At 38.4% G+C, this 25,303-nt stretch overlaps 2 protein-coding genes across 4 annotated transcripts in view; both read right to left on the reverse strand.

The window, feature by feature from the left end:
* Positions 1-543: 543 nt before the first annotated feature.
* Positions 544-25,303, reverse strand: part of LOC142345890 (uncharacterized) — a 268,945-nt gene continuing 244,185 nt past the window's right edge. For 2 of the 3 annotated variants that reach the window (XR_012759362.1, XR_012759360.1), the window contains exon 20: positions 6,750-6,815. The gene's annotated coding sequence lies outside the window, so the exon portion shown is untranslated. Of the gene's footprint in view, positions 692-6,749; positions 6,816-25,303 lie in introns of those variants that run through there. The other variant, XR_012759361.1, reaches the window with a different exon arrangement.
* LOC142346280 (uncharacterized) lies at positions 10,539-16,579 on the reverse strand. Its single transcript, XM_075398794.1, has 6 exons — positions 14,497-16,579; positions 13,138-14,360; positions 12,831-13,076; positions 10,889-12,626; positions 10,807-10,846; positions 10,539-10,719 (listed from the first exon to the last, which is right to left on the reverse strand). The coding sequence occupies exons 1-6, from the start codon at positions 16,577-16,579 to the stop codon at positions 10,539-10,541; spliced, it is 5,511 nt and encodes a 1,836-aa protein (XP_075254909.1).

Raw genomic sequence — 25,303 nt, forward strand, 5'->3', positions numbered from 1 at the left:
ACTCTTAAGTTTGATAACTATCCTTAATAACTGTGTCAAGGTTTCTTTGTTGAAAACGCCTTTTCCAATTTGCTGACAACTTTAGTGATGAAAAAAATTGAGTGTGCTCACACTAATGAAGTATGAAATAAAATTATTCTAATCATGAAATGCACAATTATGTTTGCGATAGATGATATGCTACAGTTATGCTGGGTAATACAATTTACACTATTCGTTCGTTATAATAACTAACAGCTCAAATTATGAACAACAAATACACGCATTGCAATGAGTGCAAGTTTGAATAGGTTTTGGAATTATAACAAAATAGTCACAAAAGCGCTAACAAGAATGTCAAAAACGTTAAGAAATGTACATGACACTTGCGAATATAAAACAATCTATTTGGTGAAACAAAAATGATATTATTTACAAAAACAGCATTATTTTCTCAATTTCCGAATTGCATCATTGCTGTTTCTGCTCAAGGACTATGAAATTCTACATGTTGAAATTTTCTACCAAAGATCATCTACTAGTAAATTTTAAAAGTTTCATAGTCAAAAGCAGAATAGCGAATGGCAAGGTCGGGTAGACATCTTCTGTCACCAATAAAGACAAAATCTACACTATCAGTAAAAGTCCACAGATATAGTCGGCAAATTCCCGAAACTAGCCGCCGTGGTACCACTCTTGACGCGCATCGGGACTGAAACAGAAAAAGAAAAAGCATGAGATAGAAATTAAAAGAGTTTCTAAGTTCAAAGAAATGTTCTAATTAGTTGCCCAGTTTTTTAGATTTCAAAACTATACATAAATCAGCTTGTATACTGAAATCGAACGAGCTTAATACTAATACCGGCTAGCAAAGCCTCTAATGAACCTTGACAACATAATGCACCATGACTTAATGACCGGGTTTTATCGGTTTATCTCATTTCTTTCGATTTTGCTCTTTTGACATTGACCGTATTCCCGACATTGCTTAACTCAAAAGGTAAAAGAACTTAAAATCAATTCAGTTGAAACATCGAGTGACGTAAGTCATGAGTCGAACGTGAAAATCCTGCCTTATGTAAAACGAAAAACGTGACCAAAAGTTAAACCGAAAGAAAAAAACATAGCAGGCCAAGTCCTGACGTACAATTCAAAGAATTTTCATTGACTATAAAAACTAGACCTAGAACGGACTACGGACCATGAGACCTAGAACCATGAGACCTAACAAAAACTAGACCTAGAACGGACTACGGAGCATGAGAGAATTGGAATAACCATTTCTAAAGAAAATCAGATTAAAAAAATAAAATAAAAAAAAACAGAAAATCAATGTCAAAACGCCTCTAGCGGGAACAAAAACACAACTAGCGAGAAATGGAAATTTGATTCTAACAGAAACTAGTCCTCGAATGAACCATGAATGAATTGGGAAACCCATTTAGAAAAATATCCGCTCCAAATAATTGAAAAAACTGAAAAAACGTGAAATTGCCGCATGTGAACATAAAATCACTAGCGTGAAAGCAAATTTTTGTTCAGTTTTTAGATTTCAAAACTATACATAAATCAGCTTGTATACTGAAATCGAACGAGCTCAATACTAATGCCGGCTAGCAATGCCTATAATGAACTTTGACAACATAATGCACCATGGCTTAATGACCGGGTTTTATCGGTTTATCTCGTTTCTTTCGATTTTCCTCTTTTGACATTGACCGTATTCACGGCATTGCTTAACTCAAAGAGTAAAAGAATTTAAAATCAATTCAGTTGAAACATCGAGTGATGTAAGTCATGAGTCGAACGTGAAAATCCTGCCTTATGTAAAACGTGACCAAAAATTAAACCAAAAGAAAAAAAACATAGCAGGACAAGTCCTAACGTACAATTCAAAGAATTTTCTTTGACTAAAAAAACTAGACCTAGAACGGACTACGGACTATGAGAGAATTGGAATAACCATTTCTAAAGAAAATAAGATAAAAAAAACAAAGAACAGAAAATCAATGTCAAAACGCCGCTAGCGGGAACAAAAAACCACTAGCGAGAAATGGCAATTTGACTCTGTTAGAAAATAGTCCTAGAATGAACTATGAATGAATTGGGAAAACCATTTAGAAAAAAATCCGATCCAAAAAATTGGAAAAAAACAGAAAAACCAACCTGAAATTGCCGCATGTCAACATAAAATCACTAGCGTAAAAGCGAATTTTTGGTCAAAACCGTTTTCTCACTCTACTTTAAAATTAGAGCGAAAAAAATTGACGCCGCAAAACCACTCGCTTCTTCGCTCCATTTCCTGTTTCGCCGTGATCAAAATCACTACTCCAATTGGACTTCAAAAATCATGAAAATATGTGAACAGATCTTTAACAAGAGACAGCGCCCCGATACAATTCAAATTCTTTGAATTGTAAAAAAACTTAGCACAACAAATGCTGACACAATTCAAAGAAAATTTAATCACTAAACAAAACAAGACCTATATAAAACAATCTTCAGTGAAACAAAAATGATATTGTTTACAAACAGCATTAATTACTCAATTTTCGAATTGCATCATTGCTGTTTCTGCTCAAGGGCTTATGAAATTCTACATGTTGAAACTTTCTACCAAAGATCATCTATCAGTGAATTTTAAAAGTATCATAGTCAAAAGCAGACATAGCGAATGGCAAGGTCGGGTAGACATCTTTTGTCACCAATGAAGACAAAAATCTACACCATCAGTAAAAAAAACCAAAGATATGGTCGGCAAATTGCCTAAACTAGCCGCCGTGGTACAACTCTTGACGCGCATCGGGACTGAAACAGAAAAAGAAAAAGCATGAGATAGAAATTGAAAGAAATTCTTTCTAAGTTCAAAGAAATGTTCTAATTAGTTGCCCAGTTTTTTAGATTTCAAAACTATACATAAATCAGCTTGTATACTGAAATCGAACGAGCTTAATACTAATGCCGGCTAGCAATGCCTATAATGAACTTTGACAACATAATGCACCATGGCTTTATGACCGGGTTTTATCGGTTTATCTCGTTTCTTTCGATTTTCCTCTTTTGACATTGACCGTATTCACGGCATTGCTTAACTTAAAGAGTAAAAGAATTTAAAATCAATTCAGTTGAAACATCGTGTGACGTAAGCCATGAGTCGAACGTGAAAATCCTGCCTTATGTACAACGTGACCAAAAATTAAACCGAGAGAAAAAAAACATAGCAGGACAAGTCCTGACGTACAATTCAAAGAATTTTCTTTGACTAAAAAAACTAGCCCTAGAACGGACTACGGACTATGAGAGAATTGGATAAACCATTTCTAAAGAAAAACAGATAAAAAAAAACAAAAAACAGAAAATCAATGTCAAAACGCCTCTAGCGGGAACAAAAAGACACTAGCGAGAAATGGAAATTTGACTCTAACAGAAACTAGTCCTAGAATGAACTATGAATAAATTGGGAAAACCATTTAAAAGAAACCGATCCAAAAATTGGAAAAACAGAAAAACCAACCTGAAATTGCCGCATGTCAACATAAAATCACTAGCGTAAAAGCGAATTTTTGGTCAAACACCGTTTTCTCACTCTACTTGAAAATTAGAGCGAAAAAAATTGAAGCCGCAAAACCACTCGCTTTTTCGCTCCATTTCCTGTTTCGCCGTGATCAAAATCACTACTCCAATTGGACTTAAAAAAATCATGAAAAAGTGTGAACAGATCTTAAAGAAAAGACAGCGCCCCAATACAATTCAAATTCTTTGAATTGTAAAAAACTTAGCACAACAAATGCTGACACAATTCAAAGAAAATTTAATCACTAAACAAAACAAGACCTATATAAAACAATCTTCAGTGAAACAAAAATGATAATGTGTACAAACAGCATTATTTACTCAATTTTCGAATTGCATCATTGCTGTTTCTGCTCAAGGGCTTATGAAATTCTACATGTTGAAAATTTCTACCAAAGATCATCTATCAGTTAATTTTAAAAGTATCATAGTCAAAAGCACACATAGCGAATGGCAAGGTCGGGTAGACATCTTCTGTCACCAATGAAGACAAAATCTACACTATCAGTAAAAAAAAATCACAGATAAGGTCGGCAAATTGCAGAAACTAGCCGCCGTGGTACCACTCTTGACGCGCATCGGGACTGAAACAGAAAAAGCATGAGATAGAAATTAAAAGAGTTTCTAAGTTCAAAGAAATGTTCTAATTAGTTGCCCAGTTTTTTAGATTTCAAAACTATACATAAATCAGCTTGTATACTGAAATCGAACGAGCTTAATACTAATGCCGGCTAGCAATGCCTCTAATGAACTTTGACAACATAATGCACCATGACATAATGACCGGGTTTTATCGGCTTATCTCGTTTCTTTCGATTTTGCTCTTTTGACATTGACCGTATTCACGACATTGCTCAACTCAAAAGGAAAAAGAACTTGAAATCAATTCAGTTGAAACATCGAGTGACGTAAGTCATGAGTCGAACGTGAAAATCCTGCCTTATGTAAAACGAAAAACGTGACCAAAAGTTAAACCGAAAGAAAAAAAACATAGCAGGACAATTCCTGACGTACAATTCAAAGAATTTTCTTTGACTAAAAAAACTAGCCCTAGAACGGACTACGGACTATGAGAGAATTGGACTAACCATTTCTAAAGAAAATCAGATAAAAAAAACAAAAAACAGAAAATCAATGTCAAAACGCCTCTAGCGGGAACAAAAAACCACTAGCGAGAAATGGCAATTTGACTAACAGAAACTAGTCCTAGAATGAACTATGAATGAATTGGGAAAACCATTTAGAAAAAAAATCGATCCAAAAAATTGGAAAAACAGAAAAACCATACTGAAATTGCTGCATGTCAACATAAAATCACTAGCGTAAAAGCGAATTTTTGGTCAAAACCGTTTTCTCACTCTACTTTAAAATTAGAGCGAAAAAAATTGACGCCGCAAAACCACTCGCTTTTTCGCTCTATTTCTTGTTCGCCGTGATCAAAATCACTACTCCAATTGGACTTAAAAAAATCATGAAAAAGTGTGAACAGATCTTAAACAAAAGACAGCGCCCCAATACAATTCAAATTCTTTGAATTGTAAAAAACTTAGCACAACAAATGCTGACACAATTCAAAGAAAATTTAATCACTAAACAAAACAAGACCTATATAAAACAATCTTCAGTGAAACAAAAATGATATTGTGTACAAACAGCATTATTTACTCAATTTTCGAATTGCATCATTGCTGTTTCTGCTCAAGGGCTTATGAAATTCTACATGTTGAAAATTTCTACCAAAGATCATCTATCAGTTAATTTTAAAAGTATCATAGTCAAAAGCACACATAGCGAATGGCAAGGTCGGGTAGACATCTTCTGTCACCAATGAAGACAAAATCTACACTATCAGTAAAAAAAAATCACAGATATGGTCGGCAAATTGCAGAAACTAGCCGCCGTGGTACCACTCTTGACGCGCATCGGGACTGAAACAGAAAAAGAATGAGATAGAAATTAAAAGAGTTTCTAAGTTCAAAGAAATGTTCTAATTAGTTGCCCAGTTTTTTAGATTTCAAAACTATACATAAATCAGCTTGTATACTGAAATCGAACGAGCTTAATACTAATGCCGGCTAGCAATGCCTCTAATGAACTTTGACAACATAATGCACCATGACATAATGACCGGGTTTTATCGGCTTATCTCGTTTCTTTCGATTTTGCTCTTTTGACATTGACCGTATTCACGACATTGCTCAACTCAAAAGGAAAAAGAACTTGAAATCAATTCAGTTGAAACATCGAGTGACGTAAGTCATGAGTCGAACGTGAAAATCCTGCCTTATGTAAAACAAAAAACGTGACCAAAAGTTAAACCGAAAGAAAAAAAACATAGCAGGACAATTCCTGACGTACAATTCAAAGAATTTTCTTTGACTAAAAAAACTAGCCCTAGAACGGACTACGGACTATGAGAGAATTGGACTAACCATTTCTAAAGAAAATCAGATAAAAAAAACAAAAAACAGAAAATCAATGTCAAAACGCCTCTAGCGGGAACAAAAAACCACTAGCGAGAAATGGCAATTTGACTAACAGAAACTAGTCCTAGAATGAACTATGAATGAATTGGGAAAACCATTTAGAAAAAAAATCGATCCAAAAAATTGGAAAAACAGAAAAACCATACTGAAATTGCCGCATGTCAACATAAAATCACTAGCGTAAAAGCGAATTTTTGGTCAAAACCGTTTTCTCACTCTACTTTAAAATTAGAGCGAAAAAAATTGACGCCGCAAAACCACTCGCTTTTTCGCTCTATTTCTTGTTCGCCGTGATCAAAATCACTACTCCAATTGGACTTAAAAAAATCATGAAAAAGTGTGAACAGATCTTAAACAAAAGACAGCGCCCCAATACAATTCAAATTCTTTGAATTGTAAAAAACTTAGCACAACAAATGCTGACACAATTCAAAGAAAATTTAATCACTAAACAAAACAAGACCTATATATCTTCAGTGAAACAAAAATGATATTGTTTACAAACAGCATTATTTACTCAATTTTCGAATTGCATCATTGCTGTTTCTGCTCAAGGGCTTATGAAATTCTACATGTTGAAACTTTCTACCAAAGATCATCTATCAGTTAATTTTAAAAGTATCATAGTCAAAAGCGGACATAGCGAATGGCAAGGTCGGGTAGACATCTTCTGTCACCAATGAAGACAAAATCTACACTATAAGTAAAAAACCACAGTTATGGTCGGCAAATTGCAGAAACTATCCGCCGTGGTACCACTCTTGACGCGCATCGGGACTGAAACAGAAACAAAAAAGCATGAGATAGAAATTAGAAAAATTTCTAAGTTCAAAGAAATGTTCTAATTAGTAGCCCAGTTTTTTAGATTTCAAAACTATACATAAATCAGCTTGTATACTGAAATCGAACGAGCTTAATACTAATGCCGGCTAGCAATGCCTCTAATGAACTTTGACAACATAATGCACCATGACATAATGACCGGGTTTTATCGGCTTATCTCGTTTCTTTCGATTTTGCTCTTTTGACATTGACCGTATTCACGACATAGCTCAACTCAAAAGGTAAAAGAACTTAAAATAAATTCAGCTGAAACATCGAGTGACGTAAGTCATGAGTCGAACGTGAAAATCCTGCCTTATGTAAAACAAAAAACGTGACCAAAAGTTAAACCAAAAGAAAAAAACATAGCAGGACAAGTCCTGACGTACAATTCAAAGAATTTTCATTGACTAAAAAAAACTAGACCTAGAACGGACTACGGACCATGAGAGAATTGGAATAACCATTTCTAAAGAAAACCAGATAAAAAACAAAAAAACAGAAAATCAATGTCAAAACGCCTCTAACGGGAACAAAAACACCACTAGCGAGAAATGGAAATTTGATTCTAACAGAAACCAGTCCTAGAATGAACTATGAATGAATTGGGAAACCCATTTAGAAAAAAATCCGATCCAAATAATTAAAAAAACAGAAAAAACAACGTGAAATTGCCGCATGTGAACATAAAATCACTAGCGTGAAAGCGAATTTTTGTTCAAACAGTTTTCTCACTCTGCTTTAAAATTAAAGTGAAAAAAATTGACGCCGCAAAACCACTCGCTTTTTCGTTCCAATTCCTGTTTCGGCGTAACCAAAAACACTACTCCAATTGAACTTCAAAAATCATGAAAATGTGTGAACAGATCTTAAACAAAAGATAGCGCCCCAATACAATTCAAATTTGTTGAATGGTAAAAAAAACTTAGCAGTCCAAATGCTGACACAATTCAAAGAAATTTTATTCACTAAACAAAACAAGACCTATATAAAACAATCTTCAGTGAAACAAAAATGATATTGTTTACAAACAGCATTATTAACTCAATTTCCGAATTGAATCATTGCTGTTTCTGCTCAAGGGCTTATGAAATTCTACATGTTGAAATTTTCAACCAAAGATCATCTATCAGTTTATTTTAAAAGTATCATGGTCAAAAGCAGACATAGCGAATGGCAAGGTCGGGTAGACATCTACTGTCACCAATGAGGACAAAATCTACACTATCAGTAAAAGTCCACAGACATAGTCGGCAAATTGCCGAAACTAGCCGCGGTTGTACCACTATTGACGAGCATCGGAATTGAAACAGAAAAAGAAAAAGCATGAGATAGAAATTGGAAGAATTTCTTTCTAAGTTCAAAGAAATGTTCTAATTAGTTGCCCAGTTTTTTAGATTTAAAAACTATACATAAATCAGCTTGTATACTGAAATCGAACGAGCTTAATACTAATGCTGGCTAGCAATGCCTCTCATGAACCTTGACAACATAAGGCACCATGACTTAATGACCGGGTTTTATCGGTTTATTTCGTTTCTTTCAATTTTGCTCTTTTGACATTGACCGTATTCACGGCATTGCTTAACTAAAAGAGTAAAAGAATTAAAAATCAATTCAGTTTAAACATCGAGTGACGTAAGTCATGAGTCAAACGAGAAAATCCTGCCTTATGTAAAACGTGACCAAAAGTTAAACCGAAAGAAAACACATAGCAGGACAAGTCCTGACGTACAATTCAAAGAATTTTCATTGACTAAAAAACTAGACCTAGAACGGACTACGGACTATGAGAGAATTGGAATAAACATTTCTAAAGAAAATCAGATAAAAAAACAAAAAACAGAAAATCAATGTCAAAACGCCTCTAGCGGGAACAAAAAATCACTAGCGAGAAATGGCAATTTGATTCTAACAGAAACTAGTCCTACAGTGAACTATGAATTGGGAAAACCATTTACAAAAAAATCCGATCCAAAAAATTGAAAAAAAAAGAGAAAAACCAACCTGAAAGTGCCGCATGTAAACATCAAATCACTAGCGATAAAGCGAATTTTTGTTCAAACACCGTTTTCTCACTACTTTGAAATTAGAGCGAAAACAATTAACGCCGCAAAACCACTCGCTTTTTTGCTCCATTTCCTGTTTCGGCGTGACCAAAATCATTACTCCAATTTGACTTCAAAAATCATGAAAATGTGTGAACAGATCTTAAACAAAAGACAGCACCACAATACAATTTAAATTCTTTGAATTGTAAAAAAAACTTAGCAGAACAAATGCTGAAACAATTCAAAGAAATTCTGTTAGCTAAATAAAACAAGACCTACAATTCACTAAGAATGGATTGGGAAAACTATTTTAAAAAATCAGACAAAATACAAACAGAACAGTAAAAAATACCCGGCGGGTTGCCGGAAAATAGCCGCCGTTGATTCCCATAATTCTATTGGGATTGAAAGAAAAGAAAATAATGAAAAAAATTGATTTCCGTAAAAATTATTTTTTAAGTGCAATTTATTTTGATGCCATTTCGTAGTTGAACATACTCCTGTCTCTCGGTGAGAGGCTACAGGGTCTAGTATCAATGCCAGTAAGCATTATAGATAGTAACTAAAACATATGAGAAAAATCAAGTACCGGGCATCTAAAAATGGGCTTTATGGGTTTATCCCGTTTCTATTTCTGACTTTGATTTTTTAAATACTAACTCTCTTCATTTTGAATTGCTTTGCTGAGCAACTGATGTTCAAAATCACTTTTAGAAGAACGAGAGAAGATGGAAACTAGACTAGAGAAGTCAAAGAAAATTTCACGCAAAATGTCAAAAAAGCGGCAAAATGGTAAAGCGAAAAAAATTTCGACGAAGTAAAAAAAATAGGAGCGCTAAAAAAGCCGGTCGAGAAGATGAAGGCGGCTTTTAAAAATTGAGGTCAAAATGCCGCCTTTAAACAAAAAACCACCAGCGATAGAGCAAATTTTAGTTTCAATTTTTGTTCAAAATTAGAGCAAGAAAAATTCACGCCCAAAAACCACTGGCCTTTTCGCTCCACTTCGTGTATAAGCGTGACTAAAAAGTATCCATTTCCTGATTCAGCGTAACCAAAATCACTACTCCAATTCGACTTCAAAAATTATGAAAATATGTGAACAGATCTTAAACAAAAGACAGCGCCCCAAAACAATGCGAATTCTTTGAATTGTAAAAAACTTAGCAGAACAAATGCTGACACAATTCAAAGAAATTTTATTCACTAAATAAAACAAGACCTATATAAAACAATCTTCAGTGCAACAAATGATATTGTTTAAAGACAGCATTACTTACTCAATTTATTCGAGCCTTGTATCCGACAATAAACTCGAATGTAACAAAACGGAAGACGGGAAATCTTTATTCAACAATTACGAATCGAATAAGATTCAAGAAACGGCTTTTTATGCCAACTATAGCTTGTGTACATAACATACGACATATAAGAGGTTCACTTCACAACGTTAACAAAAGTTATTCAAAGTAACACTGGCGGCAAAAAGGCTAGACACTACCTGTTAGCCTTTTGCTAGCCAATATCGGTCGATTCAGTTCATGTATGACGTAATTTGGCCTTGCATTGGCCTTAAAATTGAACCATTCAAAGCGTTTTGATACTCTAATAATTTTATATCTAAGTCATCTTAGTCTAAATCGGGCTGGTTCGGCCCAAAACCGCTCTCTAACAGTCCGTTGCTCAAGGTACATGTATTAGAATACTGATTTTGCTTTGCCAATTTGGTCGTAGTCGGGGGCTCGAACCAGCAACCCTTCGATTCGGAGTCCAGTGCGTTACCGTCTGCGCTATGCCGCCTTGATTGCTTGCTATTCAATTCAAATATATACGCTTACACGCTTACAAACATACGCTGCTTAGTTTATATACATATATATATATATATATACGCTTACTTTGCATTCGCAACATCCTCCGGCCCCGAAAGTGTTGTTTCTAAAACAGGTATTAGTTTTACAACCGGTCGGATATACTTACCAGCATTTGTCCTTATCTCAGCCGAACGGGCAATGCCATCGTTGCCATAACGGAGGTTTTCAATGCGACCCATGGGGAAGTGTCCACGGGGGCTCAATTCGTCGGCCACCCATACAAGATCCCCAGATTTAAGCTCTGTGTTTGACGGTGTGGACCATTTACTGCGACGATTCAAGTTTGGGACATATTCAGCTAGGCACCTTTTCCAAATTGAGTCCGCGTAGCACTGAGCTCGCACGTATCTCTTGCGGTGGTCGAAGTCCTCTTCTGACAAAAGCGAAGGCACAGTGCTTGACCTGTTTCCGAGAACGAAGTGATTAGGTGTTATGGCATCAAGTTCCGTAGGGTCAGAGCTTACAGGGGTAAGTGGCCTGTTATTTAAAGTTGATTCAACTAAACAGAATGTCGTTTGTAAGACTTCGTCAGTAAGACGTCGGTTGCCAAGAACTGCATAGAAAGTGCGTTTAACACTCCTAACCATTCGTTCCCACGAGCCACCATGATGTGGGGCAGATGGTGGATTGAAGTGCCACAAGATTCCCCTTTCAGACATTTGACTCGCAATGAATTTTTGATTCCAACTCTGTATACACAATGATAGTTCCTTCTCGGTAGCAATAAAGTTGGTTCCATTATCCGACCAAAGGACGCGGGGTTTTCCTCTCCGAGCAATGAACCTTTCAATTCCCATAACGCAGGAATTCATGTCCATCGATGGCACAACCTCAATATGCAAGGCGCGTGTTGTGAGGCACGTGAAAAGGAAGCCCCAACGCTTTTCACTTGAGCGTTTTACTGATACATAAAATGGGCCGAAATAATCCATTCCCGTATTGAAGAAGGGAGGGGAACCATAGGAAAGACGTTCGGCCGGTAAGTCGGCCATCATTGGCTGAACGGACTTTTTGCTACGCTTACGGCATAATACGCAGTTAAATTTGATAGACCGTAATGCGGAACGCAGTTTCAGGACTGCGTAGCGTCGTTGTATGCAAGCTCGCAAAAAGTCAATGCCCTCGTGGTGGTTAACTAAATGCTCTTTTTTCAGAAAGAGCCTTACAGCGGGGTGACGGCTATCAAGTATGATGGGGTGTTTGATGTCATAGTCAGCTTCAACTAATAGTTTGATGCGGCCACTAGATCTGATCAGAGCATTGGGACCAATGAAAGGGGTATACGGTGAGATTGGGCTTTTTCTGATAAGGTGCTTTTCATCCAGAAGTTGTTTTTTCTCGAACGGGAATGATTCAGATTGAACGAGGTACTGAAGTTTTGCTTCAGCAACCTGGAGTTCATCGGGCCTAAGAATTGAAGCATCTGATGACCGGAAATGGGCGTGCTTCGGGAGGATGCGGAGGAGATAAGCGGTTATCCTAACTAGTTTAAAGTAGGAGCTAAATTTTGTGTAATCGAACAGTTTTTCTTCGTAGGAAACGTTGCTCGCAAGACTGCTTTCTTGTTTTTGAACCGGATCGCCCAAGGGACTGGTTAACGGTTTCTTCAGATTGCCTAATATCTCGTTATTTGGCTGGAAAGGAAAATCTGACGTAAACAGGAAAATTGGACCTTTCAACCAGCTACTGGCACACAGGCCATCGGCTGACATTCCCCTTGTACCAGCGTCCGCGGGATTGTCTGTCGATGGTACATGAAACCATTGGTCGACTGTTGTGGACTCCAATATTTCCGAAACCCTATTGGCAACAAAGATGGGCTGTTTATCGAAGGATCTCAGCCACTGAAGCACAGTCGTGCTATCTGTCCACATGAACATTTTACTAAGAGGAATTGTTAAAGCTTTATATATGTCTACCTTTAGGCGCGTTGCTAGGAGGGCTGCTTGAAGTTCGAGTTTGGGTACGGTCAAACATTTCATGGGTGCAACTCTTGCTTTTCCTAAAATAAAGGCAATTTCGGTATGCGTAGTGGGTCCTGACCTTACTTTTGATCTCAGGAAGGCAACAGCGCTGAAGACTTCCTGGGAACTATCCCCGAAAACATGAAGCTCAGTTGAGTCGAACTCGCCAGAGAAAAAACTCCTAGCGACTGTTAGGTTTCCTAATTTGGGTAAATCTGAACTCCATGCACTGAACCTATCAATCATGTCATCGGGCAGCACCTTGTCCCAGTCTTGACCACTCAACCTCCATATATCTTTCAGCAACAGTCGGGCGGTAACTGAAGGGGGCTACTAACCCAATTGGGTCAAAGACTTTTGAAACTAAACTAAGTACTAGGCGTTGAGTTACGTTTTTGTTGTCCACGTACTTTGTTCCACGGCTGACAACTAGTGTGTCTTTTTTGTGGTCCCATTTCAGACCCAATACGTGTGATGAGGCTTCTTCCTGAGAAATTCCAATAACTTTTGGCTCTTCTTGGTCATTGGTTTTGAAGCTGTTGTCGAGTTCATCGAGCAGGTGTGGAACGCTGCTTACAAACTTTGTTAATTTAAATCCTCCCAACATAAGTAGTTCTACGAGTTCCTTGGCTCTCTTCAGTGCTTTCTCTGGTTCGTCTAAGGAGTCGAGGTAGTCGTCCATATAAAACTTTTCCAACACAGCTTGCGATGCATCTGGGTACTGACGGCTATTGTCCTTGGCTGTTCGTTGGAGGGCATAATTCGCGCATGTGGGCGAGTCTTTCGCACCAAAGATATGCCTGGTGTACTGATATACCATCACATCAGTTGATGGATCCTCCCGCCACAAAAATCTAAGGCACGGTTGATCCTGAGGAAGCACTCCAACCTGGAGGAACATGCCTTCTATATCAGCAGAGACTGCGTACTGATACTGGCGGAAGCGGATAAGAGTATGAATCAAACGCTGAAGTAAATCAGGACCTGTCAACAATGATTTATTTAATGATGTTCCATGAAATTTTGCCGCACCATTTAACACCCTTCTCATCTTGTTTGGCTTATTGGGATTAACGACGGGGTGATGAGGCAAGTACCATTCGCGTCTAGACCGTTCACTGGGATCTTTAGAGTTAAGCACTTGAATCACATAGCCTTTGTCTACGTCGTCCTTAATGCTCGTTTCGTACTTCACTCGGAGGTCTTGGTCCCTGAAAAGTCTTTTTTCAAGGGACTTCAGTTGAACGAGTGCTGAGTAGTAGTTATTCGGTAAATGAAGGTCGTCTTTTGACCACAGCATACCAACTTGATACCGTTTTCCGTCATTAAAAGTTGTCTTTTCTAGTATTTCAACTGCTCTACGGTCTGAAGAAGACCTGGGGTCAACCTCTTTTACAGCTCCGTATGACTCCATGTCATACCAGGACTTCAGTTGTTCGGCTAGATCTGTTTCTGGTTCAGTAACAATTTTAAAACATGAGGATATGAAACTAGAAGTGGCAGGCAGAGGTCCACTTAGAACCCAACCAATTGGAAGACGGACGGCAACGGGCGCACATTTTGAATCGCTTTCAAAATATTCGATAGGTCGGATTGCATGGTAAACGTCTTGGCCTAGAATCATTTCGACATTTGAGTAACTGTACTGAACGGGATCTAGCACACTTAAATACGGATATGTTTCCTGTAGTTGAGGTACATTGATAATATCAGAACCAACATTTAGCGTGTCTCTTATGTATGGACTTACGTCGAAACTCACAGGTGTTATCACCTAATGGTTTAACTGTCACGTCTGTAATAAGTGTATCAATGTCTTGTTTTGCATTTATTCCGCAAACAGTCAGTTTAAGAGGTGAACCTTTCAGATTGAGTCTTGCCGCAGCACTTGCCGCAATCCACGAGTGACTGCAGGCAGGATCACATAAAGCCAGCACTTTTGTTTCCTTAGCTGTGGGGCCTTTGAGTTGTACTTCCTTAACCTGTAAAAGACCTTTAACGTCGGACACAGCAGGGAAAGATGACGAGTTTCCATCTTGATTGGGAGTACAGATGTTTCCCGAATTGAGTGTAACTAGAGATGTTGACTGCGGTGGATCCGTGACGCTTTTCGTTTCACTTGGTTTCTTTGCATTGTTCTTAGTGAAGATGCGTTCGGAACCGTGTAACAGAATATTATGTGTACTAGTGGAACCAGGTTGTTTGCACTTTCGTGGGTTGGGACAATTTCTAAATTGATGGGAACCATTGAGACAGGAGAAGCATAGTCTATGTTCGGCTACAATTTTCGCTCTCTGAGTTGGGTTTTCACTTTTGAATTTCGGGCATTTCCAAATTGGGTGATTTGCCTTGCAGTGCGGGCAACCAAGATCGTTCCCGTTTCTTGTTGACGGGTTCTTCTGTTTTGCGTCGGCAACTTTTGAGTTTGACGCGAAAGCCTTTGAAGTTGTTTTTGTTTTATTTACAACTGGTGGTTCGTCTGTCTTAGTCTTAAATTTGACTGCTTTCATGCGGTCATGTGTGTCAGCTTTTTCTTGCAACCAATCGTTGAATTCTAACAAGGTAGGCCTGAGCCACTGCCTTTTCACTATATGTGAACACCAGGATTCCTTAAGATTGGGCGGGAGCTTTTGTACCACTTGATTCAGTAAAGATGAGCTACGCAAATCGGCGTCATATGACAATGACTGAAAAACTCCAACTAAACTTGAAATTACTGATGCGAAAGCAATTACATTTTCCGAATTGTGCATTTTTAAGGGCGGGTAATTGTTAAGTTTATCAAGGTGAGCGCCAACTACGGCTTGGGGTTGGCCGAATTTCCGTTCCAGAACTTTCATGGCATCGTTATACAATGCACCACTATACGCAAACTGCTCAATGGATTTTTTAGCTCTTCCGGTTAGAAGAGTTTTCAAATAAGTTAATTTTGCTGCATCAGAGAGGTTTTGAGAGTCTATGGCAATTTTGAACTGCCCTATCCACTCATGCCAGAGAAGTGGGTCCCCATTATATTGCGCAAGCGTCCATTTTGGTAATGGATTGAGTTGACTGGAGGTTATTGCGTCCGCTAGATCCTTAACATTGAAGGAATTATTGTGTGCGGGAGCAACAGATGTTGATGGATGATACGAATGGAAGGTACCAGTAATATTGGCTGGCATGGTTGCGTAGGGCAGCATTGGGTTTGAATACAAACCGTACTGCACCGGTAATGACGATGGGTTGTGTTGACCGATAAAGGTTGCAGCGGAAAACGGGTTTTGGTTGTAGTAGGTTGTACCTCCACTTGAATAGGATACAACAGGTTTATTCAAATTTGTTTGCAAAACTTGTTGTTGAACTTGTTGAGGATGTGAGGAAGTTACGGTTGCCGGATGAGGTACATGCCACAAAGTCATGTTTGGCAGGAGGTGGCTAGCCATGGGATAAAAACTACGTTGCATGTTTTGGACAGGGTATTGTACGTTCTGATGATCAGAAGTAATAGATGGCAAGTTTGTCAATGTGGGGTTGTTTATGTTTGCTAAATGATGATCTGGTTGATTCAAATATGAAACTGCGCTGGGGACTGGTGCCCAGCTCGAGGGTTCTGGCAACTGTGAGGGTTGAGGCGCTGATGCTCCCGTATCAGCGGTCTGGTTAGCGACGTTATTACTTGCCTGCGGACTGGTCTGTCTGTCTTCCTTTCCAAAAGACAAAAAATATGATACTCCTTTGGGAGTACGGACGACGTTTTCACGCGGGTTACCGTCCTTTGGTGGTGAATGATTGCTTTGCTGCAATAACGGACCTGGTGCTGCGTTTGGAGCGTTCACCGAATTTTGCAGCATCGAAGGGCCTGTTAGGAGATTATCCGTTTCATGTGGTGGTAATGAGTTCGAAGCTTGGAGGAAACCATTTTCTTGAATTTTCGTTGTCTGCGCGGTTTGAACGAAGAGTTGTAGACAAAATATTGTTTGCCACTGAACTGTCAACCCATTCTGTTACACGCTCAGAATTTTTATCATTTTTTAAAAATGTTTGCTCCCCGAGATCACCGTCAAGGCTCTCATCGGATGACTCCATTGCCCGAATCTCCTTGACTTTTGCGTCAAACAATCTTTTCCTGTTCTCTTCGCTAATTGTGTCTAGCTCTAATTGATGCTTTTGTTGAGCGAGTTTGATTATGTTCTCATTCTCTCTCTCTCTCAATCTCTTCTCGTTGAAGTCTTGCTATTTCCTGTTCTCTTCTCCTCTGGCTAGACGAGATTGAGACAGTTTTCGATCCACAGCTTGATGTTTTTCGGCGGAATGTTGATTCTCCAATTGTCTCATCACTGAGCTCAATGTATTGTCGTGCTTTTGCTACATAATTGTCATGAGTTTCGCTTGCTTCTTTGAGCCAAAGTTCAAGCTCCTCAGTAAGTTTTATTTTATTTGGATGTCGTGAGGCTAACTGAACCAGTTGATCGTTTTTGTCAATTGCTGTTGACAAGAGTTCCTTTGCTTTGTTAACTAATGTCTCGACTTTTGTTTTTCGTGTTTTACTATTTATTGCTTCGTCGATTCTTTTGTACAAGTCATTCACACTTAATTCAACTTTAGATCTAGCTTCAGACAACTTGATGGCCTGAGCTTCCATCTTGAAAACAACGGTATTAAATGTTAGATATTTGTTTCAATGAATTAGGCACACTTAATACAATATTCAGAATTTCAGATGACTCTTACCAGCAAAAGAATAAGAAAGGAGAATCGTTACAAGCAATAATTTCGTAAATCAAATACACTATGAGGAATTGGGAAACGGACTAGAATTTAGTTTCTTAAAGGCTCAAAAGAACAGATCAACCACTAACGAGGAAAAAACTGCAAACAAGCTATAGCCTTGCACTTAAGCTAGCCACGGCTCGTCAGCAGAGTTCCCTTCGAGAGCGGCAGCCCTGTTTGCTCGAGCTTTTCGACGGCGCTGGTTAAGTCTTTTTGGTCTGGTCTTTTTTATCAGACAATTTAGGTTGGCGCTATGAAATCTCACAATAGAGAGTGATTTTATTTCACAGCAGAAGGGCGGATGAAGTTGCAAATAGTCGTTCAGAATCGAAGGATCCTTGGCTTTGCGCTTTGATAGGAGGTCTTTTATGACGTGAACCACGACAAAACTTGTTTGCTTCAGGTCCTCGAAGATATCTGGGGCGCCCTGTCGTGGACAGTAAACAATAGCTTTTATCTTATTTTCGATTGCGTAAAGTTCTTGAATGAGTTCAGACGCAGATACAAGGGCTATGGTTATTGTTATGATGGGGTGTTAAGCTATTGTTTATAGCGTCGTGCCAAATTATTACTTCACTTGCCTGTGGGTACTCGTATTTGAGCTTAAATTGTACGGTCTTTCTCTGTTTAACGGCCTTAAAACTGAGTCCGGGCTCAGCTATAGATGTATTAAGGTGTCGTGTATACTGAGGGTCCCGTAGTTTGTTTATTGTGCGGCTCAATGAACTAGCACCTACTATAAAAAGCATTGAATTCGGCTAAGTGAACTGCTAAAAGTTTTCGGCTAAATGAACACCCAATTTTTCGGCTAATTGAATACAAAAATTTTCGGCTAATTGAACACCCAAGAAATTTTAGGCTAATTGAACACCCAAAAATTTTCGGCCAACTGAACACCCAAATTTTTCGGCTAATTGAACATCAAAAATTTTTCGGCTAATTGAACACCCAAAAATTTTTCGGCTAATTGAACACCCAACAAATTTTCGGCTAACTGAACACCCAAATTTTTTTCGGCTAAGTGAACACACTAAAAATTTTCGGCTAATTGAACACCCAAAAATTTTTCGGCTAAGTGAACACCCAAAAATTTTTCGGCTAATTGAACACCCAAAAAATTTTCGGCTAATTGAACACCCAAAAATTTTTCGGCTAAGTGAACACCCAAAAATTTTTCGGCTAATTGAACACCCAAAAAATTTTCGGCTAATTGAACACCCAAAAATTTTTCGGCTAAGTGAACACCCAAAAATTTTCGGCTAAGTGAACGCCCAAAAAATTTTCGGCTAATTGAACACACAAAGTTATTCGGCTAATCGAGCACCCAAAGTTATTCGGCTAATTGAGCACCCAAAGTTATTCGGCTAATTGAGCACCCAAAGTTATTCGGCTAATTGAGCACCCGAAGTTGTTCGGCTAATTGAGCACTCAAAGTTATTCGGCTAATTGAGCACCCGAAGTTATTCGGCTAATTGAGCACCCAAAGTTATTCGGCTAACTGAGCACCCGAAGTTATTCGGCTAATTCAGCACTCAACGTTATTCGGCTAACTGAGCACCCGAAGGTTTTCGGCTTAGTGCTATGGGTTCAAAAGTATATCTAGGCTAAGTATGTGCCGCCAGTGTAAAATATTAGCACCAAGTTTAAGAGTCTGACAACGTCTGATCAACTACTAAAGTAGTCCCAACAGTTGAGCTTACAGTTTTGGAACTCTATGCTCCTCACGTCGTTATGAAGTTACCCGACCACGCCTCTGACTGTCAAAGTCACTCCACAGGACACTGACCCACTAGCAATGCTCCACGGACCACTATCACCAACGTTGACCCGGCCTCTGACTGCCAAAGTCACTCAACGGGACACTGAACCACTAGCAGTGCTCCACAGAACACTATCACCAATGTTGACCCGGCCTCTGACTGCCAAAGTCACTCTACGGGACACTGAACCACTAGCAGTGCTCCACGGAACACTATCACCAACGTTGACCCGGCCTCTGACTGCCAAAGTCACTCTACGGGACACTGAACCACTAGCAGTGCTCCACGGAACACTATCACCAACGATGACCCGGCCTCTGACTGCCAAAGTCACACTACGCAACACTGAACCACTAGCAGTGCTCCACGGACCACTATCACCAACGTTGACCCGGCCTCTGACTGCCAAAGTCACTCAACGGGACACTGAACCACTAGCAGTGCTCCACAGAACACTATCACCAATGTTGACCCGGCCTCTGACTGCCAAAGTCACTCTACGGGACACTGAACCACTAGCAGTGCTCCACGGAACACTATCACCAACGTTGACCCGGCCTCTGACTGCCAAAGTCACTCTACGGGACACTGAACCACTAGCAGTGCTCCACGGAACACTATCACCAACGATGACCCGGCCTCTGACTGCCAAAGTCACACTACGCAACACTGAACCACTAGCAGTGCTCCACGGACCACTATCACCAACGTTGACCCGGCCTCTAACTGCCAAAGTCACTCAACGGGACACTGAACCACTAGCAGTGCTCCACAGAACACTATCACCAATGTTGACCCGGCCTCTGACTGCCAAAGTCACTCTAGGGGACACTGAACCACTAGCAGTGCTCCACAGAACACTATCACCAATGTTGACCCGGCCTCTGACTGCCAAAGTCACTCTACGGGACACTGAACCACTAGCAGTGCTCCACGGAACACTATCACCAACGTTGACCCGGCCTCTGACTGCCAAAGTCACACTACGCAACACTGAACCACTAGCAGTGCTCCACAGAACACTATCACCAACGTTGAGCCGGCCCCTGACCGATAGAAGTCGATGTAAGAACGAAAAATCCTCGTCCTGGTTTTTTCTCACGTGGTGGACCAAATATTCGAGCCTTGTATCCGACAATAAACTCGAATGTAACAAAACGGAAGACGGGAAATCTTTATTCAACAATTACGAATCGAATAAGATTCAAGAAACGGCTTTTTATGCCAACTATAGCTTGTGTACATAACATACGACATATAAGAGGTTCACTTCACAACGTTAACAAAAGTTATTCAAAGTAACATTGGCGGCAAAAAGGCTAGACACTACCTGTTAGCCTTTTGCTAGCCAATATCGGTCGATTCAGTTCATGTATGACGTAATTTGGCCTTGCATTGGCCTTAAAATTGAACCATTCAAAGCGTTTTGATACTCTAATAATTTTATATCTAAGTCATCTTAGTCTAAATCGGGCTGGTTCGGCCCAAAACCGCTCTCTAACAGTCCGTTGCTCAAGGTACATGTATTAGAATACTGATTTTGCTTTGCCAATTTGGTCGTAGTCGGGGGCTCGAACCAGCGACCCTTCGATTCGGAGTCCAGTGCAGTACCGTCTGCGCTATGCCGCCTTGATTGCTTGCTATTCAATTCAAATATATACGCTTACACGCTTACAAACATACGCTGCTTAGTTTATATACATATATAAATATACGCTTACTTTGCATTCGCAACACAATTTCCGAATTGCATCATTGCTGTTTCTGCTCAAGGGCTTATGAAATTCTACATGTTGAAATTTTCTACCAAAAATCATCTACCAGTTAATTTTAGAAGTATCATAGTCAAAAGCAGACATAGCGAATGGCAATGTCGGGTAGACATCTTCTGTCACCAATGAAGACAAAATCTACACTATCAGTAAAAGTCCATAGATATAGTCGGCAAATTGCCGAAACTATCCGCCGTGGTACCACTCTTGACGCGCATCGGAATTGAAACAGAAAAAGAAAAAGCATGAGATAGAAATTAAAAGAATTTCTTTCTAATTTCAAAGAAATGTTCCAATTAGTTGCCCAGATTTTAGATTTAAAAACTCTACATAAATCAGCTTGTATACTGAAATCGAACGAGATTAGTACTATTGCCGGCTAGCAATGCCTCTCATGAACTTTGACAACATAATGCACCATGACTTAATGACCGGATTTTATCGGTTTATCTCGTTTCTTTCAATTTTGCTCTTTAGACATTGACCGTATTCACGACATTGCTTAACTCAAAAGGTAAAATAACTTGAAATCAATTCAGTTGAAACATCGAGTGACGTAAGTCATGAGTCGAAAGTGAAAATCCTGCCTAATGTAAAACAAAAAACGTGACCAAAAGTTAAACCGAAAGAAAAAAAACATAGCTGGACAAGTCCTGACGTACAATTCGAAGAATTTTCATTGACTAAAAAACTAGACCTAGAAAGGACTACGGACTACGAGAGAAATGAAATAAACCTTTCTAAAGAAAATCAGATAAAAAACGAAAAAAATCAGAAAATCAATGTCAAAACGCCTCTAGCGGGAACAAAAAATCACTAGCGAGAAATGGCAATTTGATTCTAACAGAAACTAGTCCTACAGTGAACTATGAATTGGGAAAACCATTTACAAATAATCCGATCCAAAAAATTGAAAAAAGAGAAAACCCAACCTGAAATTGCCGCATGCGAACATCAAATCACTAGCGTGAAAGCGAATTTTTGTTCAAACACCGTTTTCTCGCTCTACTTTAAATTTAGAGCGAAAAAAATTAACGCCGCAAAACCACTCGCTTTTTCGCTCCAATTCCTGTTTCGGCGTGACCAAAGTCACTACTCCGATTTGACTTCAAAATCATGAAAATGTGTGAACAGATCTTAAACAAAAGACAGCAACCCAATACAATTTAAATTCTTTGAATTGTAAAAAAACTTAGCAGAACAAATGCTGAAACAATTCAAAGAAATTTTGTTAGCTAAATAAAACAAGACCTACAATTCACTAAGAATGGATTGGGAAAACTATTTAAAAAAATCCGACAAAATACAAACAGAACAGTAAAAAATACCCGGCGGATTGCCGGAAAATAGCCGCCGTTGATTCCCATAATTCTATTGGGATTGAAAGAAAAGAAAATAATGAAAAAAATTGATTTCTGTAAAAATTATTTTTTAAGTGCAATTTATTTTGATGCCATTTCGTAGTTGAACATACTCCTGTCTCTCGGTGAGAGGCTACAGGGTCTAGTATCAATGCCAGTAAGCATTATAGATAGTAACTAAAACATATGAGAACAAAGTTCAAGTACCGGGCATCTAAAAATGGGCTTTATGGGTTTATCCCGTTTCTATTTCTGACTTCAATTTTTTATACTGACTCTCTTCATTTTGAATTGCTTTGCTGAGCAACTGACGTTCAAAATCACTTTTAGAAGAACGAGAGAAGAGGGAAACTAGCCTAGAGAAGTCAGAAAAAAATTTCACGCAAAATGTCAAAAAAGCGGCAAAATGGTAAAGCGAAAAAAAAGTTCGACGAAGTAAAAAAAATAGGAGCGCTAAAATAGCCGCTTGAGAAGATGAGGGCGGCTATTAAAAATTAGGGTCAAAATGCCGCCTCTAAACAAAAAACCACTAGCGATAGAGCAAATTTTAGTTTCAATTTTTGTTCAAAATTAGAGCAAGAAAAATTCACGCCCAAAAACCAACTGGCCTTTTCGCTCCACTTCGTGTATCAGCGTGACTAAAAAGTATCCATTTCCTGATTCAGCGTGACCAAAATCACTACTCCAATTCGACTTCAAAATCAAGAAAATATGTGAACAGATCTTAAACAAAAGACAGCGCCCCAAAACAATTCGAATTCTTTGAATTTTAAAAAACTTAGCAGAACAAATGCTGACAAAATTCAAAGAAATTTTATTCACTTAACAAAACAAGACCTATATAAAACAATATCTTCAGTAAACAATATCTTCCTAAATAACAAGACCTATATCTTCAGTGAAACAAAAATGATATTGTTTACAAACAGCATTATTTACTCAATTTCCGAAGTGCATCATTGCTGTTTCTGCTCAAGGGCTTATGAAATTCTACATGTTGAAATTTTCTACCAAAAGTCATCTATCAGTTAATTTTAGAAGTATCATAGTCAAAAGCAGAAATAGTGAATGGCAAGGTCGGGGAGACATCTTCTGTCACCAATGAAGACAAAATCTACACTATCAGTAAAAGTCCATAGCTATAGTCGGCAAATTTCCGAAACTAGCCGCCTTGGTACCACTCTTGACGCGCATCGGAATTGAAACAGAAAAAGCATGAGATAGAAATTAAAAGAATTTCTTTCTAAGTTCAAAGAAATGTTCTAATTAGTTGCCCAGTTTTTTAGATTTAAAAACTATATATAAATCAGCTTGTATACTGAAATCGAACGAGCTTAATACTAATGCCGGCTAGCAATGCCTCTCATGAACTTTGACAACATAATGCACCATGACTTAATGACCGGGTTTCATTGGTTTATCTCGTTTCTTTCGATTTTGCTCTTTTGACATTGACCGTATTCACGGCATTGCTTAACTTAAAGAGTAAAAGAATTTAAAATCAATTCAGTTGAAACATCGAGTGACGTAAGTCATGAGTCGAAAGTGAAAATCCTGCCTTATGTAAAACGAAAAACGTGACCAAAAGTTAAACCGAAAGAAAAAAAACATAGCAGGACAAGTCCTGACAAACAATTCAAAGAATTTTCATTGACTAAAAAACGGAATACGGACTATGAGAGAATTGGAATAACCATTTCTAAAGAAAATCAGATAAAAAAAACAGAAAATCAATGTCAAAACGCCTCTAGCGGGAACAAAAAACCACTAGCGAGAAATGGCAATTTGATTCTAACAGAAACTAGTCCTAGAATGAACTATGAATTGGGAAAACCATTTACAAAAAAATCCGAACCAAAAAATTGAAAAAACGGAAAAACCTGAAACCGCCGCATGTGAACATCAAATCACTAGCGTGAAAGCGAATTTTTGTTCAAACACCGTTTTCTCATTCTACTTTAAAATTAGAGCAAAAAAATTAACGCCGCAAAACCACTCGCTTTTTCGCTCCATTTCCTGTTTCGGCGTGACCAAATCACTACTCCGATTTGACTTCAAAATCATGAAAATGTGTGAACAGATCTTAAACAAAAGACAACGCCCCAATACAATTCAAATTCTTTGAATTGTGAAAAAACTTAGCAGAACAAATGAGGACACAATTCAAGTATTTTTATTCACTAAACAAAACAAGACCTAGAATTCACTAAGAATGGATTGGGAAAACTACTAAAAAAACAGACAAAAACACAAAAAGAACAATAAAAAATACCCGGCAGCTTGCAGGAAAACAGCCGCCGTTGATTCACTAAGAATGGATTGGGAAAACTATTTAAAAAAATCTGACAAAATACAAACAGAACAGTAAAAAATACCCGGCGGATTGCCGGAAAATAGCCGCCGTTGATTCCCATAATTCTATTGGGATTGAAAGAAAAGAAAACAATGAAAAAAATTGATTTCCGTAAAAATTATTTTTTAAGTGCAATTTATTTTGATGCCATTTCGTAGTTGAACATACTCCTGTCTCTCGGTGAGAGGCTACAGGGTCTAGTATCAATGCCAGTAAGCATTATAGATAGTAACTAAAACATATGAGAACAAAGTTCAAGTACCGGGCATCTAAAAATGGGCTTTATGGGTTTATCCCGTTTCTATTTCTGACTTCAATTTTTTATACTGACTCTCTTCATTTTGAATTGCTTTGCTGAGCAACTGATGTTCAAAATCACTTTTAGAAGAACGAGAGAAGGGGGAAACTAGCCTAGAGAAGTCAGAAAAAAATTTCACGCAAAATGTCAAAAAAGCGGCAAAATGGTAAAGCGAAAAAAAAGTTCGACGAAGTAAAAAAATAGGAGCGCTAAAATAGCCGCTTGAGAAGATGAGGGCGGCTATTAAAAATTAGGGTCAAA

This window comes from Convolutriloba macropyga, chromosome 9 (genome assembly GCF_964194025.1).
Source record: "Convolutriloba macropyga chromosome 9, txConMacr16.3, whole genome shotgun sequence".
NCBI lineage: Eukaryota > Metazoa > Xenacoelomorpha > Acoela > Convolutidae > Convolutriloba > Convolutriloba macropyga.

Excerpts from the sequence above, each read along its gene's own strand:
- LOC142346280 (XM_075398794.1), bottom strand. The coding sequence starts at position 16,579 with ATGCTGCAAAATTCGGTGAACGCTCCAAACGCAGCACCAGGTCCGTTA. Across the intron at positions 14,361-14,496 it reads TAACACCTGTGAGTTTCGAC|GCCAAGACGTTTACCATGCA; the intron begins GTAAGTCCATAC and ends AAATGATTCTAG. Across the intron at positions 10,720-10,806 it reads GAGGATGTTGCGAATGCAAA|CAAGCAATCAAGGCGGCATA; the intron begins GTAAGCGTATAT and ends TGAATTGAATAG.